Source organism: Strongylocentrotus purpuratus, unplaced genomic scaffold (assembly GCF_000002235.5).
Source record: "Strongylocentrotus purpuratus isolate Spur 01 unplaced genomic scaffold, Spur_5.0 spur5_scaffold_21, whole genome shotgun sequence".
NCBI classification, from domain to species: domain Eukaryota; kingdom Metazoa; phylum Echinodermata; class Echinoidea; order Camarodonta; family Strongylocentrotidae; genus Strongylocentrotus; species Strongylocentrotus purpuratus.
This window is the reverse complement of record NW_022145607.1, coordinates 29,398,454-29,419,776: the sequence shown is the minus strand read 5'-3', so window position 1 is coordinate 29,419,776 and position 21,323 is coordinate 29,398,454. Positions and strand designations below refer to the sequence as shown.

The following is a 21,323-nucleotide window of genomic DNA, read 5'->3' as shown; positions in this document are numbered from 1 at the left end:
GGTGGGGTGACAAAACCTCGATCTCAAAAATCATGAATTTTCAGGAGAGCGAAAAAACTTTCCTGTCTCAACAAATTTAGTGCTGTGACACCGCCCTTTCTTTTTAAAACTGGAATATTTATACAATTTTTAATGTCATTGTTGAAATACAGTAAAATAATTGTTTTTATATTTGAAAGCGAGTTACAAGGTTTTTGCTTTTATCTACATTGAGATACGAGTTTTTAGTTTTTATTCAAATTGAGATACAAGTTCTTACTTTCAACTCTGAATGAGTTACGAGGATTTGGTTGAATAAGTTACAAGGATTTGAATACACTAATTTCGGTACTGTTAGGCCGTGTGTGAGTTACAAGAAGAAGGAATTACGTATCTTATGTTACAAGGTTTTGTCAGTGCAGCTTCAAAGGGGGTTAAAATTACGAGGGTGTTTGTGTGGAATTTGTGAAAAACTGAGACAGGAGGCGTTCCATGGATCAGGTGGTGTCGTAGTCCATTAGGTACAAAATTATGCAAAAAAGATTGAGATACAAGGTTTTGTCACCCCACCGACGATAGTGTGCTTATTTTTGACGCTCCATCTGTCTCCCTCTGTCTCTTTCTCTAACAATATCCATCTCTTTCTCTTTCATTCTCTGACTGTCTCTGTGTGTCTCTGTCTTTCATTCCTGCGTCTATCATCAATGCTCTCTTACTCTCTAAGCCTTTCTCCAACATTTACATTTACTTTCTATCATTCTTGATCTCTCTCGGTCACTGTCTACCTCTTTCTGTCTGTCTGATCTCTTTGTTTCTACAGTACAATGTATCTGTCTTTATCTTGATCTATCTCTCTCTCTCTCTCTGTGTATCTATCTGTATCTCTGTCTCTATCTTTCTCTGTTGGTCTTTATCTTGATCTCTATCTCTCTCTCTCACTGTGCATGTGTTTCTCTCTGCCTATCTGTGTGTCTCTATCTACAAAACAAGTAACTTTCTCTGTTGGTCTTTATCTCTGTCTATCTCTGTCTTCATCTCTCTCTCTCTCTCTCTCTCTCTCTCTCTCTCTCTCACCAGTCACGATGTCTGCACTCCTGAGCGAGACCAGAAATCCCAATTACAGACACACCAAAGCAGATTATCCCTAACCTAGAAAGGCAGAACCATCTACATGGATTAGTTAATAAAGGGTATAGTTATTTTCGGTTCATTACGAATACATATTGACAGATACAATCAGCGGGTAGACATCGTGATTTGATTTCTGCTACCGCTGAATGCAAAGTACAATTGAAATAAATCAAGACATTTGCCCAGAATCGCTAGGTATTTGAATTCAGCCTTTCAGGAAGGAATGATTTCTGAGCTGTATTTTCAAATCTAGGCTAATATGGAGTGAAGGACAAATGTTGCATATATTATACAGAAGGCCCGCGAATGCACCATGTGAGAGAGAGAGGGAGGATTGAGGAGTCCTGAAAAGGACTCTCTGTAATCTTTCTTGAGGGTGTGTAGTCCTGAAAAGGACTGTTGGTGTAGTCTTGAAAAAAGACTGATGGTTATCTTTTCTAAGACCCCGTTCTCACTCACTTTGAAAGTGGTCTTAGTTAGACCGCTCCAGAGGAACGGGTCTTGAGGAACGGTTTGCGAGCGTACACACTCCGAGCAGTTTTTAATGGCTCAACCGCTCCACGAGTCACAGTGGTCTTGTTGCTATGGCAGCTCAGGTCAGCAGATCAATTTTTCGCGCGCGGAATACAAACGGTATGTACCGTACTACATGTTTCGCACCGAAGGTCACTAGCTCACTTCCGTTCAAAGTACGCTATCCGTTCACATTGCACGTTAGAGCGCTCCAAACCGCTCTTAATAAGACCCGCTCCTCAAGACCACCTCGGAAGGTGGTCTTCTGGAGCGGTCCAGAAGTCCACTTCCTGGACCACTTTGACCGTTCTCACTCACCTAAGAACCGCTCCTGAGGAACGGGTCTTAGTTAGAGCGCTCCAACGAAGTGAGTGAGAACGGGGTCTTAGACTATAGCGCTTGGAGAGGATGGGTGGCGGGAGAGGCTCGACGTTTCGAACAGGTTGACTATCTGTCGTCATATTACTGTTTCTCTACATGTATATTTACAGCTGCACGTACTTGTAAAGTTATGCTAAATTTTCGGCAGCCTAGCGTGCCCCACCCCATTTTTGCGGTATGTTCATTTATAACAACAGTAAACAGCTAGCGTCATAATTTTTAGGACATGCATGAATTCAGTTGCCGTAGACTTCATTTATTTGATCTTTGAATGTCCATTCTAACTTTTTAAAAACCTATCCCAAACACTTTTTAAAAACTGAATTGATATCTCTAAAGTGCTAAGGGACAGTATGAAATGTTTCAAGTGCTCTATAAATCCAGAATATTATCATTGATGTTATGTATGAACATGTATTTTGAAAAGGAATTCCTTAACCTTGAGATTCAGATCACCTTTCAACAGTGGGTTTGACTACAGGCCTTACATCGTCAATTGGTCACCCTCCCTACACATCCTAGATGGTTACGCAATCACACACAAGGAAAAGTAAGTACTTGATCTACTTTTTTTTTATTCGGAAACAAATACTAGGAAAACACGCTGGTAAACATGTACAGTGAAACCTGTCTATAAAGGCCACCCAAGGGAGACAAGAAAAGTGGTCTTTGTAGACAGGTTCCTTTAGTACATGTTTCAATGAGAAGCCATTGTCAGCGGGAAACAAAAATGTTTGCTTTGTAGACAGGTGGTCGCTAAACAAGGTTTGACTGTACCTAGTTTATGTTGCTGTTGCTTATTTGGGCATAGAGAAACAGCCCTTCTTATTGACAAGACTATGTAGGAGAGGAAACAGATGTCAGTTAGGAGCCACAGCACATTGTCAAACCTGTCTATTAAAGCCATCTACAGAAAAGGTTCTTCAACAGTTCACATGTTTTCTCCTAGAGGGAGCTAGCTATGTGGGTGAGCGCTAAAGACAGGTTTGCATGTGTACAATTTTTATTGATGAAGTTTGTAAGAATTACAAGTATACAAAATGAGGGGTAAGTAACTTAATAATTGATTTTAAATCTGGTTGGTGACGTGACATTTGCTTCATACATTGTAGGCTTTACTTCATCAAAGGTATGGAGGAAACATGTGGGGGTCGATCAGGCTTTTGGTTAGGGATACATACATGTACATGTATACTGTAGGTATGGTCTTTGGTCTTAGGAATTCAACTACTAGGAAATTGACCGCAGAGCAACTGTTGCAGGAGCGATGTGTCATAGAACCTCCTGGCCATGTTGTCATGGTCATTGGGTATGTCATCATCAGCTCGAGATTGCCAAAAAGCCTGCTATTTCTGATATGGGAAATAAGTCTGAAGTTACAAATCGCGTCATCATCAGCTCGAGACTCGACCATGTAACTCAAAACGCAAGCTCGAGAAATTCGTCGCTCGAGATACTTTGCGCATAGTGCGAGTCTTCGGGCTGGTGAGGACGCACCGGACAGATAGCGTGATATTTTGCAAACTAGCCCAAGATATCTTGGGATGATTAATCTCGACCAAATATCCTGCTAATTGCAACTGCGGGCTGATAAAGACGCAAATTAGCTGGATAATTTGCGATCGCGATAGTTAAAATAGTAGGTTATTTGGCAATCTCGAGCTGATGAGGACAGGACTATTTTCCCTGCAGACAATGCGGTGTCAATGACTGGTAGGTCACTGTAGCTAGGTGTGTGTAACCGCTGTAGCCTAATGTAGTACCCATGCACTGCAGACACCCCCTCACTGTGTGGCTAAACGAGCTCATAATCAAATTATACCAGTCTTCCTTCTTCTTGTGAAATAGTTCTCTGTCCAAACATTGTCACTGGATCCGGTGCTTACCGGTAGCCAATTTCTAAAACTGGTCTTTGTCTTCCTTTGAAAGTCTGAAAGAGATTGTTCTTTGTCCAAACCATCTGTTAAGTTCAACTTAGGATCTTTGTGAAACCCCCCCCCCCCCCCCCCCCCCCCCCCCCCCCGGAGATACTAAAGGAAGCCGTCACGTGACGGACACGTAACAGCTCAATTAGGTCTGTATACCAACCAACCAACCAACCAACCAACTCCCAACAGACGTTTTGCGATGTCAGCCAGCCAGCCCTCTCCCCGTCGACCTGTCCCGATCCGTCAGTTACTGCATGCCGGTCTCTAGCTCCGTAGACTGTTGGTGTTTGCGGTCGAATGCAGGAAACAATCGATTCAATCGTTTTGAGCCACGGGACCCCCATTTACACGGTGATTCATAAGGAATTGACAGTGTGACAACAACGGCAGAGACAGAGAGAGGGAGAGAGGGAGAGAGGGAGAGAGGGAGAGAGGGAGAGGGACAGATAGAGACAGAGACAAACAAAGAAAGGGCAAGCAAGAGAGAGCTGCTGACAGAAAAGGACAGAAAAGGACAGAAAGAGAGAGAGAGAGAGAGAGAGAGAGAGAGACAGACAGACAGACAAAGAATGGGCAAGCAAGAGAGAGAGAGAGAGAGAGGGACAGTGAGACAACAATAGAGAGACAGAGAAAGACAGATGCAGAGAGAGAGAAAGAGAGATGCAGAGAGAGAAAAGAGATGCAGAGAGAGAAAGAGACAACAAGAGAGAGACAGAGACGGAGAAAGACAGATGCAGAGAGAGAAAGAGACGCAGAGAGAGAAAGACGGATGCAGAGAGAAAAAGAGAGATGCAGAGACAGAGAGAGACAGAGAGAGAAGGACTTGTGATGGCATATAGGATCTCAACTCTCTGTGCGAAGAAGCTTGACAGAGAAAGACAGAAAGAGACACAGAGACAGGGACAGTAAGACAACAATAGAGGGACAGAGATAGAGAGATACATAGAGAGAAGGACAGAGACGGAGACAGAAACTGGAAATACTCGTGATGGCATAGGATCTCAGCTCTCTGTGTGCGAAGGAGCGCTCGTGGCTTTCATGGCCCTTGATCGTGGGCAAGAAGGCTCAGGGAGTATTACTGTACCCACGTGGGATTAGATATGTGGGACCCAGCCCATCCTACGCCCTAAAAGTGTTTGAGGGGGATTTAGGGAGGGGATGATTCAAGCTCTCCGTATCACATCACACTGCTCTCTCCATCAAGGCCACACAAGGCTTTAATCCATCTCTAATACAGACATTACATGTAGTCAGTTCCAGTGTTGTAGGCTGATGGTTGTCTATTAAAGAGGAGTCGTCATACACGGAGACTACGAAGAAAGAAATACGCAGAGATTATGAAGAAAGTGTGAACCTTAAGTCGTATCACACGCGAGAATTCTGTTAAAGCAGTGATGCAGTTTGATATGTTGAATATATGGGTACTCCTTATTCTGTGATACTTGGTACCTTTTGGGACACAAAATGACAGAAGATTTTGGAGTTGCCCTTTAGCGCCAGGGATGTACATGTATAGGCACTAGCAGGAACCCTGGCTTTTTGTAGAGCGCCAGGAGTGTCAAGTCTGAGAACCCACTGTTATTATCATATATTCAGTCTCTGCATTTCATCGTTCTCACACTCTCTTTAGCAACCATCTGCACTTTTGACCTTTGCATTACTATTCAAACAGGTTTAACACATGTACATTGTACATGCATCTCTAAGCCCCACTTTGTTACAACATTTGCAGCTATAATTAAGGTAATTTGCCTGTCACCGGCATTGCAAATTACCCCTTCCCCTCTTAACTCTGTCACGCACTATGAGATCAGCTGCCATTGCATGGCCCTGCGTTTTTTCCCCCACGGAGGTGCAGTTCTTTCCGTTTCAATCGCTTTTTGGGAGCAAGGATAACATTGAAATTCAGACATCATTTGAAGACCTGATACATAATTGCTACACATTTGTACATGTTATGGGCAGCTTGTGTGTTTGTATTTGTAGTCTAAGTGCTGCATAAAGTTGCTCGGTAATTATGCTTGTGAGCTTTACCTGTGTATCCCACTCAAGGCCATTCATCCCTATAAGGATCTTATCCTTTTTGATTGTGCTGGACATTGCCTTGAACACTCTAATGTCATATATTAAAAATTCTCAATCCCTGAATATATTTAAATCCAAACTTAAAAGTATTTTCTACATAATCTTTAATTTCTCTGATAATTCATTTACTTCCACTGAATTGTCAGTATTATTAATTAATTTGTTTTGTTTTGTCTCCCTTTTCCATATAAATTATACATTTATTATTACAACCTAGAGGTTATGTATATGTTATAAGTTCATTGCTTTTTATAATCCCCCACATTGACATTTATTTACTCGTAGTCTAATCTTATTCTTTGTTTCTAATTTTGTTCCTGTTTATTTTGTTATTTTTAAGGTTTATTGTTTCATTCAAGTGTTGAATAATTACTCTGTACAGTATATCGTGTATATATTGTTTTGTTATTTTTTATGGAAATGTGGAAATAAAGCAATTCAATTCAATTCCAAACCAATCAATTCAGTTCAATTCCATTCCATCCAATTCAGTTCAATTCAATTCAATTCAATTCCGTTCAATTCCATTCAATTCAATTCAATTCCATTCAATTCAATTCAATTCAATTCCATTCAATTCCATTCCATTCAATTCCATTTAATTCAATTCCATTCCATTCAATTCAATTCAATTCCATTCCATTCAATTCAATTCACTTCAATTCCGTTGAATTTAATTCCATTCAATTCCATTCAATTCAATTTTATTCAATTCCATTCCATTCAATTCCATTTAATTCAATTCCATTCCATTTAATTCAATTCCATTCCATTCAATTCAATTCAATTCAATTCCATTCAATTCAATTCACTTCAATTCCGTTGAATTTAATTCCATTCAATTCCATTCAATATCTACCACACTTGTACTTGCAGCTTGAAAGCAGAGTGGTTGTACAGTCAAGGTAAAGGCAGATGGTACCACCCCGGACAACACGTACAACTCGTGCAATACCTCAACAACACATGCCCTCTCACAGTGGTATCAGAGGTAAGCAACACATCTCAGGGTTACCTTGAAGGTGGTGGTAGTGGTGGTGGTGGTGGTGGTAGTGGTGATGGTGGTGGTGGTGGTGGTGGTGGTGGTGTTGGTGGTGCTGATGATGATGATGATGATGATGATGATGATGATGAAGATGATACTGATGACAGTGATGGCGTTAAAGAGGAGGAGGATGGTGGTAATTGTGATGATGATCTATTCATTTGTTAAAGCTACAGAATACCAACCTGCAGTGTACAAGTAATAGAATATCTTTAACCTTCTCACACCCACTAAATTATGCAATATCTGAGCAATAAATGCCCTCTTACAGCATTGGTGTCTGAGGTAAGCAACACATGTTACTTCTACCAATAACATGTGTCATGATAATGATGATGGTGATCATAGTAATGATGATGGTGATGGTGATGGTGACAAAATTGATTTGTCCCAATTTGTGTTTCTTGAGAATATGTACTGAAGCTGACATCTGAAAGTATTCAACTTTTAAAGGTAAAGACCAGTTATGGTCATGCGATTGCATTGTGAAAGAAACGTTGTGGAATCGATCAGAAAAGGTTGATCATCTAGCATCTAGCATCTGCAAGGTTCTGGAATCATTAAAATGATAAGAAATTTGGCCCATTCTTCGTAAAGTTACAAGCACTATACTCAGAAAGATGTATATGGGACTACCCTATATCTCTCACAGACCATGAGAGAAATAAATTTACCAAATTTATGAATTAGTAGGCGGTTTCCCAGCAAATTTTTTATCATCATGTATTAGTCAAAACATATTCTTTCACATGATTGGTAATGAGAGCTTCCATTTCATTTTTTGAAATTGGGGCGTTTCCAATACTGGTCTTTACCTTAAAACTGGTCCACCTTTTACTCTTGAGTCACAAAAAACACAAGAAAATCAAATTTACAATGGGGTCTGAATAATTCAGTTGTTAACTGTGTTTCCATACTTTGACGTAGTGAATATCATGCTCCTTTTTGTTTATTTCATCAGACACAGGCAAAAGAAGATGAGCGGTTAATGAGGATCCTCCAACAACAGAAGAAATACCAACAATTGCAACACCCCTTCCCAGTAGCAATAGGTGGTGTCGACCCCGCCCAGGCGCAGCTCCCATCCCCGTCCCCTTCCACCTCACCCCAAGCCCAGGCCCAGGGCCAGGCCCAGGGCGGGGCACAGGGGCCCTCCACCCAATCATCATCTCTCCCCTCCACCCCATCGTCTTTCCCCTCCTCACCGGTAGGCAACGCCCCTGCTGGGTCGACCATGCGCCCCACGCGGCTCTCGCCTACCAAACTGACCCCCTCGATGCCCGGTCAGAAGGGGGGTAACGGGGGCCAGAAGTCTCCTACCAAGCGGATGCCTTCACCCCTGAGGAGCCCCTCTCCTTCTAAGGTGAGTTTTCAAATCATAGTTGAAATTGTAGGCTTTATAAAGGCCACCCATAGCAAGGATAGCTGGTCTATTTAGACAGATGCCTTTATTATAGGTTCTCAATGCGGATGGCCTTCATGAAATGTTCTCTTTGATTCAGGTTTTAATAAGGAACACTGTTCAAGGGAAACTGCGAAAACATTTTCTTTACAGACTGTTAAAGATGGTATTTTAGGAATTAGCTGATGGCAAGATTTATGACTGATGGAAAATACTGTAAAAGTAGGAATATTCATGGTAAATTTATTTTCACGGATTTTGCGCTAAGATTGACAAGCATGAATTTTAGAACTCACAAAAATAAGAATTACTTATTATGCATGTTTAAACAGGCTAAATTGCCTAAAACTGGAATTAAAGAACCAGCAAATATGTTTTGGGGTCGCTAACCGTGAAAAAATTAATCACACAAAAATAACAGCGTTTACAGTAGAAGGTCCTTTGAGCTCTGTGGACTCCAGCGCTACATCCCAATCGTATACTGTATGTAGCATCTGCTGTCAACTTAGTGAAATAATAGTTCTGCCCCATCTGTGTCTCATTCTATAAACAAAATCATCAAATGTTGTGAGTTACACTGTATGTCCTTGAGCCTCTTCATTAAATGCTGCCCCAAAGCATTGGATGGATTATTCTTAAAAGAACGTGTATTGAATAGAATTTGTAGATAGACGGCGCTATAGAAATGCCTATTATTATTATTATTATTATTATTATTGTCATATAAATGTCCATGTATTTCATCAACCACTGACTATTTCTTAAGTACATTATGACTACTAGTACATGTATTGAAATCATTAATTGGTAATAATTCAGAACTATTTATTTAATTACCTGTAGTTACTGAGCCCGGGTGCTGCATGGCCCTCTGATAGGAATGAGAACTCTCAACTCCATCGGAACTTCAAGCCAGTGGGGGAGAACTCACCTCCTGCAGGCGCTGCAGATGTCTTCCTGCAAGACATTGAAGGTATGCCGTTGTGATTCTTTTCCTTCCAACAGGGCTTCATTCTAACTTATTTCATAGGGGGCCTAGATTTATTTATTGTTTAAAGTGTTCCAGTCTCCTGAACATATAATACATGTACACTGTACATGTATGTGTATAGTGAGAATCTATAAAATCAACCTAAAACTTTTTTTTAAAACTAGGGAGCGGTAAGCAATTTAACTTTGGTACATGTAGCTCTAAAAGATCTCCAGTAAATTGAAAAGAGCTCTGATAAAACAATCCAATAAAAGACTTAGATATAATCATTCGTGGATTACACTTATACAACACCATATCCTAAAGGAGCTCCCACCAAATTATTTCATAGGGGGTCTGGATTTTTTTTTGCAGAGGGTCTTTATGCATATGCTTCTGGTTAATTTTTTTTTTTTCTTTCTCTTATCAATAAATCAGTCTAGAATACTGTTGATTGAGTATTTTTCCTGTTTACGTGTATCCCTTTGAATATATTAGACACTCTTGAATGGCCCTTGTTCCTATTATTTTAAAGTTTAACAAATTTGTGCAATGTTGTTTTATGTGTAGATGGTGAAATCGATCAGCTGGGACCCCTTGCATCCTTCCTACCTCACCATCCATCCATGCCTAGAGATGCACAACAAACCAGGCCCAGCACGGCCCCACCCCAACAGCAGCAGCAGCAGCCACAGCACCACGCCACCAAACACAGCAAGGCCAAGCCCAACGCGGCGTCGGAAGAATACACCGACGTACACCCGATGAGGCAGTCCCACGGGATCACGGACACCGCGAGCTTCGCGTCCCAAGTCAGAGCTCAGCTGGAGAAGACCCAGAGCGGGGGCGACGCCTCGTCCCCCGTCTCCAAGTTCCAGGCGTACGAGGACCGCCCAGTGAAGTCCCTGGCGACCAACATGCTCAAGAAGCAGCTGGAGGGGGGCGGGTCCGGGCACGGGCGTGTCACAAAGAAGGGGAGTCAACCAACCCTTCGGCAGTCGTCGAGCCTCCCCTCGACCCCGAGCCCCAGACACTCGTCCTCCAGCCTCCCCAGTACCCCCACGCCTCGCAGCCCTCACGACTTCCACCACACGTCCAAGGCAGGAAGGGAGAAGGGCAGGAGTCATCTGGGGAAGCAGCGAGGGGGAGGGGGAGGGGGAGGGGGTAGCAGTGGGGATCTCAGGGGAGCATCGTCAGGCTCGAAGGCTGATCATGGCAAGCATGGCAAGGAAACGGCCAGCTCCAGGAAGCAGGGGAAAGGTCAGAGTGGTAGACACTGGGAGGTCAACGGCAACCCAGACTTTGAGAGGTATGTATCCAAGAGCTTGTTGTGATCAGTCTGGAATATGAGTTTTCCTTTCAAGTTGTCTTGGACGATGTCAACGCTGACTTTGTTACGAATCTGAATTTAAAAGTTTAGGGTGTGTATGCTTGAGGCTTATCTGTAATTTCTTTAATTTGGGGACAGTAATTGTTTCTTTTTTGTTGCCAATTTTGCATTATTTCAGAGCGAAGAAAATTTATATATAGAATGCATGTACATGTATTTCTGAAGCTATGAAGGAAAACAAGAATTCATGAACCATGATAATTTCACAAATTTTAGAATTTAAGACAATTCTTTTAGATCAGGTGTCTGTAAGATATCAATGGATACAACCAATTATGCATTTTTTCAGAGAGCAAAGGACTGTTCCTCAAGCATGTTTAACCCTATACCTTGGCAGCAAAAAGTGATGAGATGAATGTGTGATATTTTAGGGTCTGGGAAGGGAAGATAGCTCCCACCTTGCCTCTGGCCATACTGGAAACCCATGGATATCCTGATTATGGCGCAGAGGGTCTGTCTTCATCAGCTTGAGTTTGCCAAATAACCCGCTATTTTCAGACTCAGGATATTATCCCGGAGCTTGAAATTGCGTCTTCACCAGACTGATACGCTCATCACAAACTAGCTCAGACAGGCGCAAATTAGCCCGCTATTTCCGAAATAGCTGGACATTTTGGAAACAAGACCAAGATTTCTCTGGATATCTCTCGACCAAATATCCCGCTAATTGCAACTGCGGGCTGATAAGGGCGCAAATTAACTGGCTAATTTGCAATCAGGATAGTTAAAATAGCGGGTTATTTGGCAAACTTGAGCTGATGAAGAGAGGCCTAGGGAGGATGCCATCGAGAGCCGTGTTGTTGTTGGCTGACGGAATGTTTGCGGTCTCTAATCGTCTCGTTCCTTTGGCGGGATATGGGTGATGAGGGAACGGGGCATTGTGATAACATGACGACTGTGTGCCCGGTTTGAAATAACAGTCTGTTTTTCCAGGGGAGAGAATAGAGTGGTCATGATTTATTCAATCTGTGTGATATGTTTTTTTTTGTTTAATAGAACTCTACATATGAATAGGGCTGTGAGTGGTGCAAATGACAGTTTAAAAGTCTAAATTTACCAGAATTATACCAACAGTTTCCTATAAAAGATTCAGTATGATGCTGTTTTGTTGTTGTAATATTCTTGAGGTGACTCCCTAACAAATAACCATTATTCCTAGAAGCACCTTAGTCTATATTTAACTAAAGATATGTATTCTTTTGGATATCGTATTTTATGCCACATTTTAATGTTATTGCAGCATTCTTTACGATTTTGCAACAGTTTATTGTCATTTTGAAAGTATTAATGGTTTAGTATATCCGGTTAGTTCCTGAATGCTTAACGTACCATAAAAACTGAATGGATTTCAGTGATTTTTCAAAGATTGTTTCTTTGGAAACCATACCATTATTCCTTGAATACTTGATTAGCCCCACTTTATTATTGGATTTCTGTTGTAGAAACTCTGCAATTAAGCCTTGTTCACATACAATTGACCGCTTACCGCCTTCAAAAAGCCATCACAGAAGAATAACTATTTTTCATATACATGAATGAACGGCAAGTGGTGGTGAAAAACACTGTGCACAACTAAGGTCCTTAAGATTAAAGGCATTGTTTAAGTTTAACAATGTTAAATCTGAGAAGCATGGCCCTATGTGTTATCAGTGTCTGTGATATGGTGTAATATTGGAGGGCCTTAAAAAATTGCGCTTCAAAATTATCATGAAGTGCCTCAAAAAAGTAAAAATCTCCAAGTGACCAGTTTTACCATACTCATTTTCCCCAATAGACTGAAGCCGTTAGGAAACAAAAGATGAAATTTTGATTTCCAATCATAAACATCTTGATAATCAGACAGGCGACCGGCTTATAAAAGTCATGGGATTCCTGACTAAATCCAGGATTTTGTTTCAGAATCATGTTAGAGTCACTTTAAGATACAGAAACGTGAAGCTTACTTTGATAATATTTTTATTTGGTCAGATTTCTTGGAGTGCATGAGTTACTGTGCCTTCGTTGAAGGAGACTTCACACATGCCTGTCAAGGAATTGCATAATCATCATTTCCCATTTATTTCAATCTTCCCAGCAGACCTGAAGCGGAGCAAATGACCGCTCAGGAGGCGTGGGCAGGCGGGGGTAAAGAAGAGAGCAAGGACGGAGCCGCCAGCACCATCCAGTCCAACTGGAGGGGGCACCACGCCCGCAAGGGGGACGAGAAGGCCGGCCGCGCCCAGAAGCAGATGCAGGAGCAGAGGGTGGAGGAGCACATCAAGTACCTCAATATGGAGCTCGACAGGTAAAACTGAGGACCATGCGTGATTGATTGATTGAAAGGGTATCTTGGTCTAGAAGACCTAGATACTACTGGACTGTGAATCACATTTTTTAAAATCCTTGATGCTCAAGAATGCTATTCCCAGACTTACAGACTTAAGCCTGTCTGCACTAGTTTGGCCAGGGGGCATTAGACCTCCCTGCAAGGTCACTGACAGGTGGTTATCTCATCAAATCAACTCTCAATTAACATAAGAAAAATGGATCATGGGGGACCAACAGGCAGGCACCGATTAGGCATTGTTTGCTCCTGCAGTAGCACAGATGTTGACCCTCAAAGTTAAAAAGATTGGCCTATCTGTGGCATCCAATAGGTAGCTTACCATATTGCAAATACTATGAATTGATTATCATCTTGTAAACACACATAATGTTCATGTTTTTTTAATTTATTTATTTAGGGGGAGGGGGTAGTCTCCTTACATAGGGAAAAATATAAAAAAGGAACACCTGTATTAAAGGTAAAGACCAATATTGGAAACGCCCCAATTTCAAAAAATGAAATGGAAGCTCTCATTACCAATCATGTGAAAGAATATGTTTTGACTGATACATGATGATAAAAAATTTGCCGGGAAACCGCCTACTAATTCATATATTTGGTAAATTTGTTTCTCTCATGGTCTGTGAGAGATATAGGGTAGTCCCATATACATCTTTCTGTGTATAGTGCTTGTAACTTTACGAAGAATGGGCCAAATTTCTTATCATTTTGATGATTCCAGAACCTTGCAGATGCTAGATGCTAGATGATCAACCTTTTTCTGATCGATTCCACATTGTTCTTTCACAATGCAATCGCATGACCATAACTGGTCTTTACCTTTAATACCCTCAATTTGTTCTATGTATAGGACACGTCAGATGTACGAGCAGGAGAAACATCTGAGAGAGCTGCAGATGGAGGCCTTGAAGCTTCTGTGGAACCAGGTAAGTCTCTCATTTACATGATTTTCATTGGTCCATGTTCTAAATCAAACCATGGACCTATTCTCATTCTGTTGGCAGATGCATATTTACTACATGTACATCTACATGTACTATGAAAAAGCCTGATCTTGCAAATTAGCTTTACAGTGTCAGGTCGGTTTTTACCTATTTCTTGATACAATCCAGATGCTATGCTACTAAGAGAGAGAGAGAGACGGAAAGAGAGTGAGTGAGATAGAGACAGAGAGAGAGAGACAGAGACAGAGAGAGAGAGAGAGAGAGAGAGTGTGGGAGAATACATGTAGATTGTTCAATTTGAATCATAGTAGGCCTACACGTAGCTCAATTTAATGCTCTGATTTCATGATGAAATGTACTACGAAAAATGCTCGATCACATATTGACGTTACAAACTCTAATAAACTTTTGCCCCCTTTTCTGTGCAATCTTGATGTGACAAGGAGAAAGAGCAAGAAGTGTAAGTGGAGGAAAGTGGAGAGAGAGAGAGAGAGAGAGTAAGTGGAAGAGGAAGGTGGAGGGGTAAGAGAGAGAGAAAGGTGAATAGAGAGAGAGAGAGAGCGAAAGAAAGGTAGAGAGATAGAGATAGAGAGAGAGAGAAAGAGAGAGAAGTAAGAGAGAGAGAGAGAAAGAAAGGTAGAGAGATAGCGATAGAGAGAGAGAAAAGAGGAGAGGAAGAAAGAGGAAGGTGGAGAGAGAGAGAGAGAGAGAGAGAGGGGGGGGGGGGAGAGAGAGAGAGAGAGAAAGAAAGAGGGAGAGGAGAGGAGAGGATCAAAATAATTTGAATCATATGAGCTTTATTTAATGCTCGGATTTCATTATGAAATATAGCAGGAAAATGCTTGATCACATATTGACATTCCAAACTCTAGTAAACTTTTGCCCCCTTTTCTGTGCAACCTTGAAGTGACGAGGAGAAAGAGCAAGAAGTGTAGTGGAGAGAGAAGAGGAAAATAGTAAGGTTGAGAGAGAGAGAGAGAAAGAGAAAGAGAGGAAGGTGGAGAGAGAGAAAAGTGGATAGAGAGAGAGTGAGAGAGAGAGAGAGAGAGAGAAAGAGAAAGGTGTAGGGAGAGAAAGGTGAAGAGAGAGAGAAAAAGAGGAAGGTGGAGAGAGAGAGAGAGAGAGAAGTGGAGAGAGACAGAAAAAGAAAGAGGAAGGTGGAAAGAGAGAGAAAGAAAGATGGAGAGAGAGAAAAAGAAAGATGGAGAGAGAGAGAGAAAGAGAAAGGTGTAGGGAGAGAAAGGTGAAGAGAGAGAAAAAGAGGAAGGTGGAGAGAGAGAGAGAGAGAGAAGTGGAGAGAGACAGAGAAAAAGAAAGAGGAAGGTGGAAAGAGAGAGAAAGAAAGATGGAGAGAGAGAGAGAGAGAGAAAGAAAGGTGAGAGAAAGTTAGAGAGAAAGAGGAAGGTGGAGAGAGAGAGAGAGAGTTGAGAGAGTGAGAGATAAAGGTGAAGAGATAGAGAAAAAGAGGAAGGTGGAGAGGGAGAGAGAGAGAAAGAAAAGAGGAAGGTGGAGAGAGATAGAAAGAGTAAGGTGGAGAGAGAGAAAGAAAGGTGAGAGAGAGAGAGAGAGAAAGAAAGATAGAGAGAGGGTTGAGTGCTAAACCAAAACTGCTGACTCTCGCTCAGGAAATGCCTTCACTCTCAGGGGGGAAATGGCCGCAAACATTTTTACTGCTTCTCCAGGCTGCGTCCATCTATATATAATCAATCTCTAATTATAATTTCTGGCAGATATAATCTTATTAGGCCCCCGTGACCTTAAAATAACTCCCCAAGGACCCCACCTAGACCTAGATATAGTACCCTTGTTCCTCGAACGTCTTGTGATATCAAGTTAGAGGAACTTTGTGTTCTTCTTGGTTTTGTATGGTGCACGTGGAGTTCAGCATTTAATATTTACATTCGATGTAGTGTTTTTAAACTGTAATTTGTCATTAGTCCTTGCTTTGAAAATGAGTCAATGTGATTCATGTACAGTACATGTAGCTCTTTTTTTTAGATTTTAACATAATCGGTTTTAAACTTGTTAAATTCAGAGTGATGAAATTTAATGTTAGACGTTTCAAATCCCAAGTTTAATATAATACTTCTATTTCAATTTCATTCAGTTCAGTTTCATTCAGTTCCAATTTCATTCAATTCAGTTTCATTCTATTTCAATTTCATCCAATTCAGTTTCAAACTATTCCAATTTCATTCAGTTCAGTTTCACACTATTCCAATTCATTCAATTCAGTTTTATTCTATTTCAGTTTCATTCAGTTCAGTTTTAAACTATTCCAATTTCATTCAGTTCAGTTTTAAACTATTCCAATTTCATTCAGTTCAGTTTTAAACTATTCCAATTTCATTCAGTTCAGTTTTACACTATTCCAATTTCATTCAGTTCGATTTCATCCATTTCCTTTCCATTCCACTCTCCTTTTATTTCAGTTCTGTTTTTTGATTGTACTCTTTTCTCTTTTGTATTCCATTCTGCTCCAATTTCATTAAATTCTATATCATTCCAATTCATCATCATCCCAGGTGAAGACCCTGCAGGAGTGGAAGCAGGACGTGGATGGGAGGGACGCCCCTCCTCCCCCTGGTGGACCCCTCCCCGTACCCCCTGGCCCACCCTCCATCACCACCCCCTCCCACTTCCAGGGTGATCCCAAGGGGACCCCAGGGTCTGCATCATCATCCAAGGATGCCAAGGCCCTCTCTGCTGGGACACCCGTCTCCACCGTGAGGGAGGTCCAGCTGGAGAAGACCTGCAGTAGTTTGCAGAAGCAGGTATGGGGGGTGTTTCACAAAGAATCCTAAGTAGAACTTAACTCTAAGTTGGACTTTAAACTTATGGACAGCCACTTGTAGCCTTAAAATGAAATATATTCAAAAGCAGAAATTCAAGTATTTTAGACTATTCATAAATTCCACATCAAGAACATGAAATCTCCTTGATAATAGAAAATATGAATAAATTGATTCAATATTTTCTGCCTTTGAAAATAACTTTTACAAAATATTTTCAAAGATGCTAAGGGCATTCCATAATTGTTAGGTCCAACTTAGTGATAAGTTCAACTTAGGATCTTTGTGAAACACTGTCCTGGTCAAATAGAAGTGCAAGGGAGAGAACAGTTAATGACAGAAGGTCGTATAAGGGTCATTCCATAAAGTTGGGGCAAAACAAATGACGGTGTCCATGTAATGTAGGTATGAGATCTTCTAGTACACACAGAGGATGAAATTATCTGTTGAAGATTTTTATGCAATGAATATATATATAGTGCTCCGTAATAGTAGTGCCCTGCCAGAGTCATTCCTGTTTCTTCAAAATCTTTGCTTGATACACATTTCTCTTTTTTACCAGCATTACATGGACACCATATCGTTATAATATTACATGAACTTTGGGTCCATAAGATTGCTTCACCATGAAGCTTGAAGATTTCTGAAGATAGTTGGCTATGCTTTTTATGCAAAACTCAATAGTTTCTCACTTTTGGTATGTCACAAAAATTGCCCCAACTTCGTAGAATGACCCAACTTTGTGGAACGACCTTTGAAGAAACTTGTATGATGAGGGTATAGAGAAACAAGTGAATTGAGAGGTGCTTGATTGCTAAATTGACCTCTCATTCAGTGATTTATTTGGAATTGAATCTTCATGGACTTTATGTTGTTTACCAGACAATATGATGTTTTGAGAATCGTTTGTAAAATGTATGTGCTGGTTTGGTATTGAAGGCAACGTCAAGGATGCCAGTTTTCAGGCTATAGCCTGATTTCAGGCCCTGGCAAGTTATTTATAGACCATAATTTAGGCTTTTTTGTGTACAAACAAGCTCATTCTAGGTGATTTACAGGTCCTCTGATCAATTCTAACTGGCATCCCTGCATAGTGCAGTCCATGGGAAATTGTTCTAATCTCTTGTTACTGCTATAATCTCTGAGCCTCTATAAACTCCTTCAATACTCAATATATCAAAGAAGAGTCATATTAATGTGGATACTTACATGTTCATGTAGTTAATTCTATGTGTATTTGGAGTACATGTTATTTTTAAATTATAGTTTATGAAATCACATGGAGAATACGATTAATTGAAAGTTCTTTTGTTTTCTTGAGACAGGTTGGTCGCCTGCAAGAATCAATCAACGGCATCACGACCTTCATCACCTCTGGATACGTCACCAACCCTTCGACTCCGTCACCCCCCTTCCCTGCCACCCCTCTCCCTACAAAAGACCAGCCGCTCACCCAGTCTGCATCCACCAAAGACCAGTCCAGGTCGGCATCAAAAGCTAGTCTGTCTCGGGTCACTTCCCAGACGGTCAAGGATGGTAAGAAGAGCCCACCAGGAAACAGCAACACCAACAACGCAGCACCAACTGCAGCCACGACTGGTGGTGTTCCGTCGTCTCAAGGGGTCACCTTGCCAGCACCGTGGGAGGGGGCCATGATCAACCAGGCGCTGAACAACCTTCCAGAGGGTCTGCATCCTCTGGACGTCCAACAGCTCCTCATCAGTGCAGCAAAGTGGATGTCAGAGCAGGCAGGAGTCTCAGGGAACGGGGCAGGAGCAGGAGCAGGAGCAGGAGCAGGAGTCAACACCAAAGCATTCAGCCAGGCTCCTCAAGGTTCTCCTTCAGTCGTCCAGGCAGGACACTTTCTACCGGACGAGAAGGACCAGGAGGATGCTGAGCTAAAGGTAGTTAGTTAATAGTTATATTGGTTGTGGTTATTTTTACTTGACTGCTAAGAAAGCATAAAGGCTTGTTAGTAAGCAACCATACGGCCGAGGGACCTGGTAATGAGGATTAATGCTTTACCAAAGGGCACTAGCGCATCGTCTTGGTTTTGAACCAGGGTCACCGGATTACGAGACCACTGCTTTACCGACTGAGCTATCGCGCCTCCAGTAATTCTTATCACGCTGTTGATATCTCACTTATCTGTCAGGCCTTAAAACCCATCTTATCAAGCAAATGTGTAGTCCTTGACTATTGGAGGAGCGGGCGCCTTTGAATGTTTGAAACAGATAAATGGCGTCATACAAGTGCTGTGGATCATCATAATCATTGAGAACCAATCTCTAGATAATTCAAACTCCTGGAAAGGCATGTTGAAAGACAATGAAACTGTCTATGATGGGTTGATGTTTCTGTAAATCCCTTAGAAACATTGTTGATGTATTTAGGGCTATATATACCCAGAATATCATTATTATTATTATCATTATTCTTATGTTATTACTGTCTGCCTTATAATCTGAGCTGCAGGTCAAGAATATTATGTTTAACTTGTTTACGTCATGGGCCGACAGCAGTAACAATTGTTTTACCTAGTTTTTATTGTCCCTGGTATGAATGATAATACAGTCAAACCTGTCTATAGAGGTCACTCAAGGGAAACAGAAAAAGTGGCCACTGTAGACAGGTGGCCTTTCTAGACAGCTTCTATGACACATATTAGGACCTGCCAAAAAATGTAGTACGGATTTCCCGTAATTGGTACGGAAATCAACGATCATTACGGAATTATGGAATGTTGTTTAAAATTACGGATTACTGATTTTCTGTTCTAGAGGTTGGCAGCTCTGCATATTTTGTTTTCAAGGGAGCCAACATACATGGCAACTATAGACAGGTGGCCTTATAGAGAGGTGGCCACTAAGACAGGTTTGAGGGTATGAATAGACATTGAGTAATATTCTTTCCATGAAAGGAATTATCATAGAAGCCAGAGTGGTCCACTTGGGGTGTAAACATGTGTCAATGACAGGTTTGAATTTAGATTGTACTGATTTGAAAATCAGCAATAATAGGTTCAAATTCATTTCCAACTGAAATTGTTTATGAATTGTCAGTCATTAAATTTGTTTGAAAAAATAATTTGAAGCCTAGCTCATCAGAGTACATCTAAGAACCTTAGAGCCCTTCAAGCGGGACTGCACTACCTGTAGCTACTTGCGCCCTCTATACAGCCAACAATGCCTAAACGGCTCCCGTTGATCCCCCATGGCCCCCTTTTTCTTATGTTAATTGAGATTTGATTTGATGAGATAACCACCTGCCAGTGACCATGCATTGAGGTCTAATCCCTCATGGCTAAACTAGAGCAGATACCTTGGCGCCTGGCCATTAGGGACTTTTTGCTTTGAATACATTAGTTCATACTCCTTCAACGTTCCAAGTTATATGATTTTTGTTTGTGGACCCACTAAAAGAAGCTATAGATAATAACGATGCTAGTACTGTGCCTTGAGTAACTGTTTCTCCGCTTCCTATGCAGCCCACAGCACCCGCCGAGCTGGTCGCCACGGCTCGCTCGGACACCAGCATCGCCCTGAAGTGGACGCCGTCGTCCATGCCCGGTGAGAAGGAGGTTGGGGCTAGGCAGCTCATCAGTCCCATCAAGGGGTACAAGCTCTTCATTCAGCTGGGAGAGAGTCACAGAGAAGTGATGGATGTGCCCTACCCGCAGGCCATCCTAGGGGGCCTTACTCCAGGAACTTACAGGTAGAGTATAGACAGTGCCAGGGGGGTGTTTCACAAAGTTCCTATTGCTATGGTCACAAAGGTTCGTACGAAACATAATTTTCATTGTCTTCCCGAATTTCCATTGTCTGAAAAATCATTCGTAATGGCATTTGTGACCGAGGCTTTAGTTGAACTTAACTCTAAGTTGGACTTATAAATTATGGGGAGCCATGTTTAGCCTTAAAATAAGATATATTCAAAAGTGAAAATTCAAGTAGTTTAGACTTTTTATAAATTCCACATCAAAAACTTGAAATCTCCTTGATAATAGAAAATAAAAATGACTTGAATCAACATTGTATGCTTTTAAAATAGCTTTTATAAAATATTATTATAGATGCTAACGACTTTCCATAATTATTATGTCCAACTTAGAGATAAGTTTAACTTAGGATCTTTGTGAAACACCCCCCAGATCTATCTAATTTTGCTGTTGCTGTTTGAAAGTCAGCAGTATTTATTTTTTAGAATTTGTGCATTGGGCCCACAGAATTGAAGCAAGTGACAGACCACATTAATTTGCTTGTTGTTTGTTTAAAAGATGGCGAAATGTAATTTCAGAAATTGTGCATTGGGTCAAAGCAAATTAGTTACAGGCCTTCGTGAATGCTTGCACATAAAACTTATTTGATTTTTCAGTCTTTAGGTTTTTTCTCTCATTTTTGTTGAATTCCTATGTTTCTCCCTCTTTCTTCTATACTG

At 41.2% G+C, this 21,323-nt stretch overlaps 1 protein-coding gene across 5 annotated transcripts in view; it reads left to right on the top strand.

Moving 5' to 3' along the window:
- The window catches only part of LOC100890709 (serine/arginine repetitive matrix protein 2), a 74,029-nt gene that overhangs the window by 34,763 nt on the left and 17,943 nt on the right, over nt 1-21,323 (top strand). For 4 of the 5 annotated variants that reach the window (XM_030994443.1, XM_030994441.1, XM_030994444.1 and 1 more), the window contains 10 exons: nt 2,456-2,554; nt 6,894-7,008; nt 8,024-8,425; nt 9,308-9,437; nt 10,005-10,743; nt 12,899-13,108; nt 14,001-14,076; nt 16,620-16,868; nt 18,212-18,790; nt 20,374-20,600. In XM_030994443.1, the coding sequence (XP_030850303.1) occupies nt 2,456-2,554; nt 6,894-7,008; nt 8,024-8,425; nt 9,308-9,437; nt 10,005-10,743; nt 12,899-13,108; nt 14,001-14,076; nt 16,620-16,868; nt 18,212-18,790; nt 20,374-20,600 (2,826 nt within the window). The remainder of the gene's footprint in view (nt 1-2,455; nt 2,555-6,893; nt 7,009-8,023; nt 8,426-9,307; nt 9,438-10,004; nt 10,744-12,898; nt 13,109-14,000; nt 14,077-16,619; nt 16,869-18,211; nt 18,791-20,373; nt 20,601-21,323) is intronic. The other variant, XM_030994442.1, reaches the window with a different exon arrangement.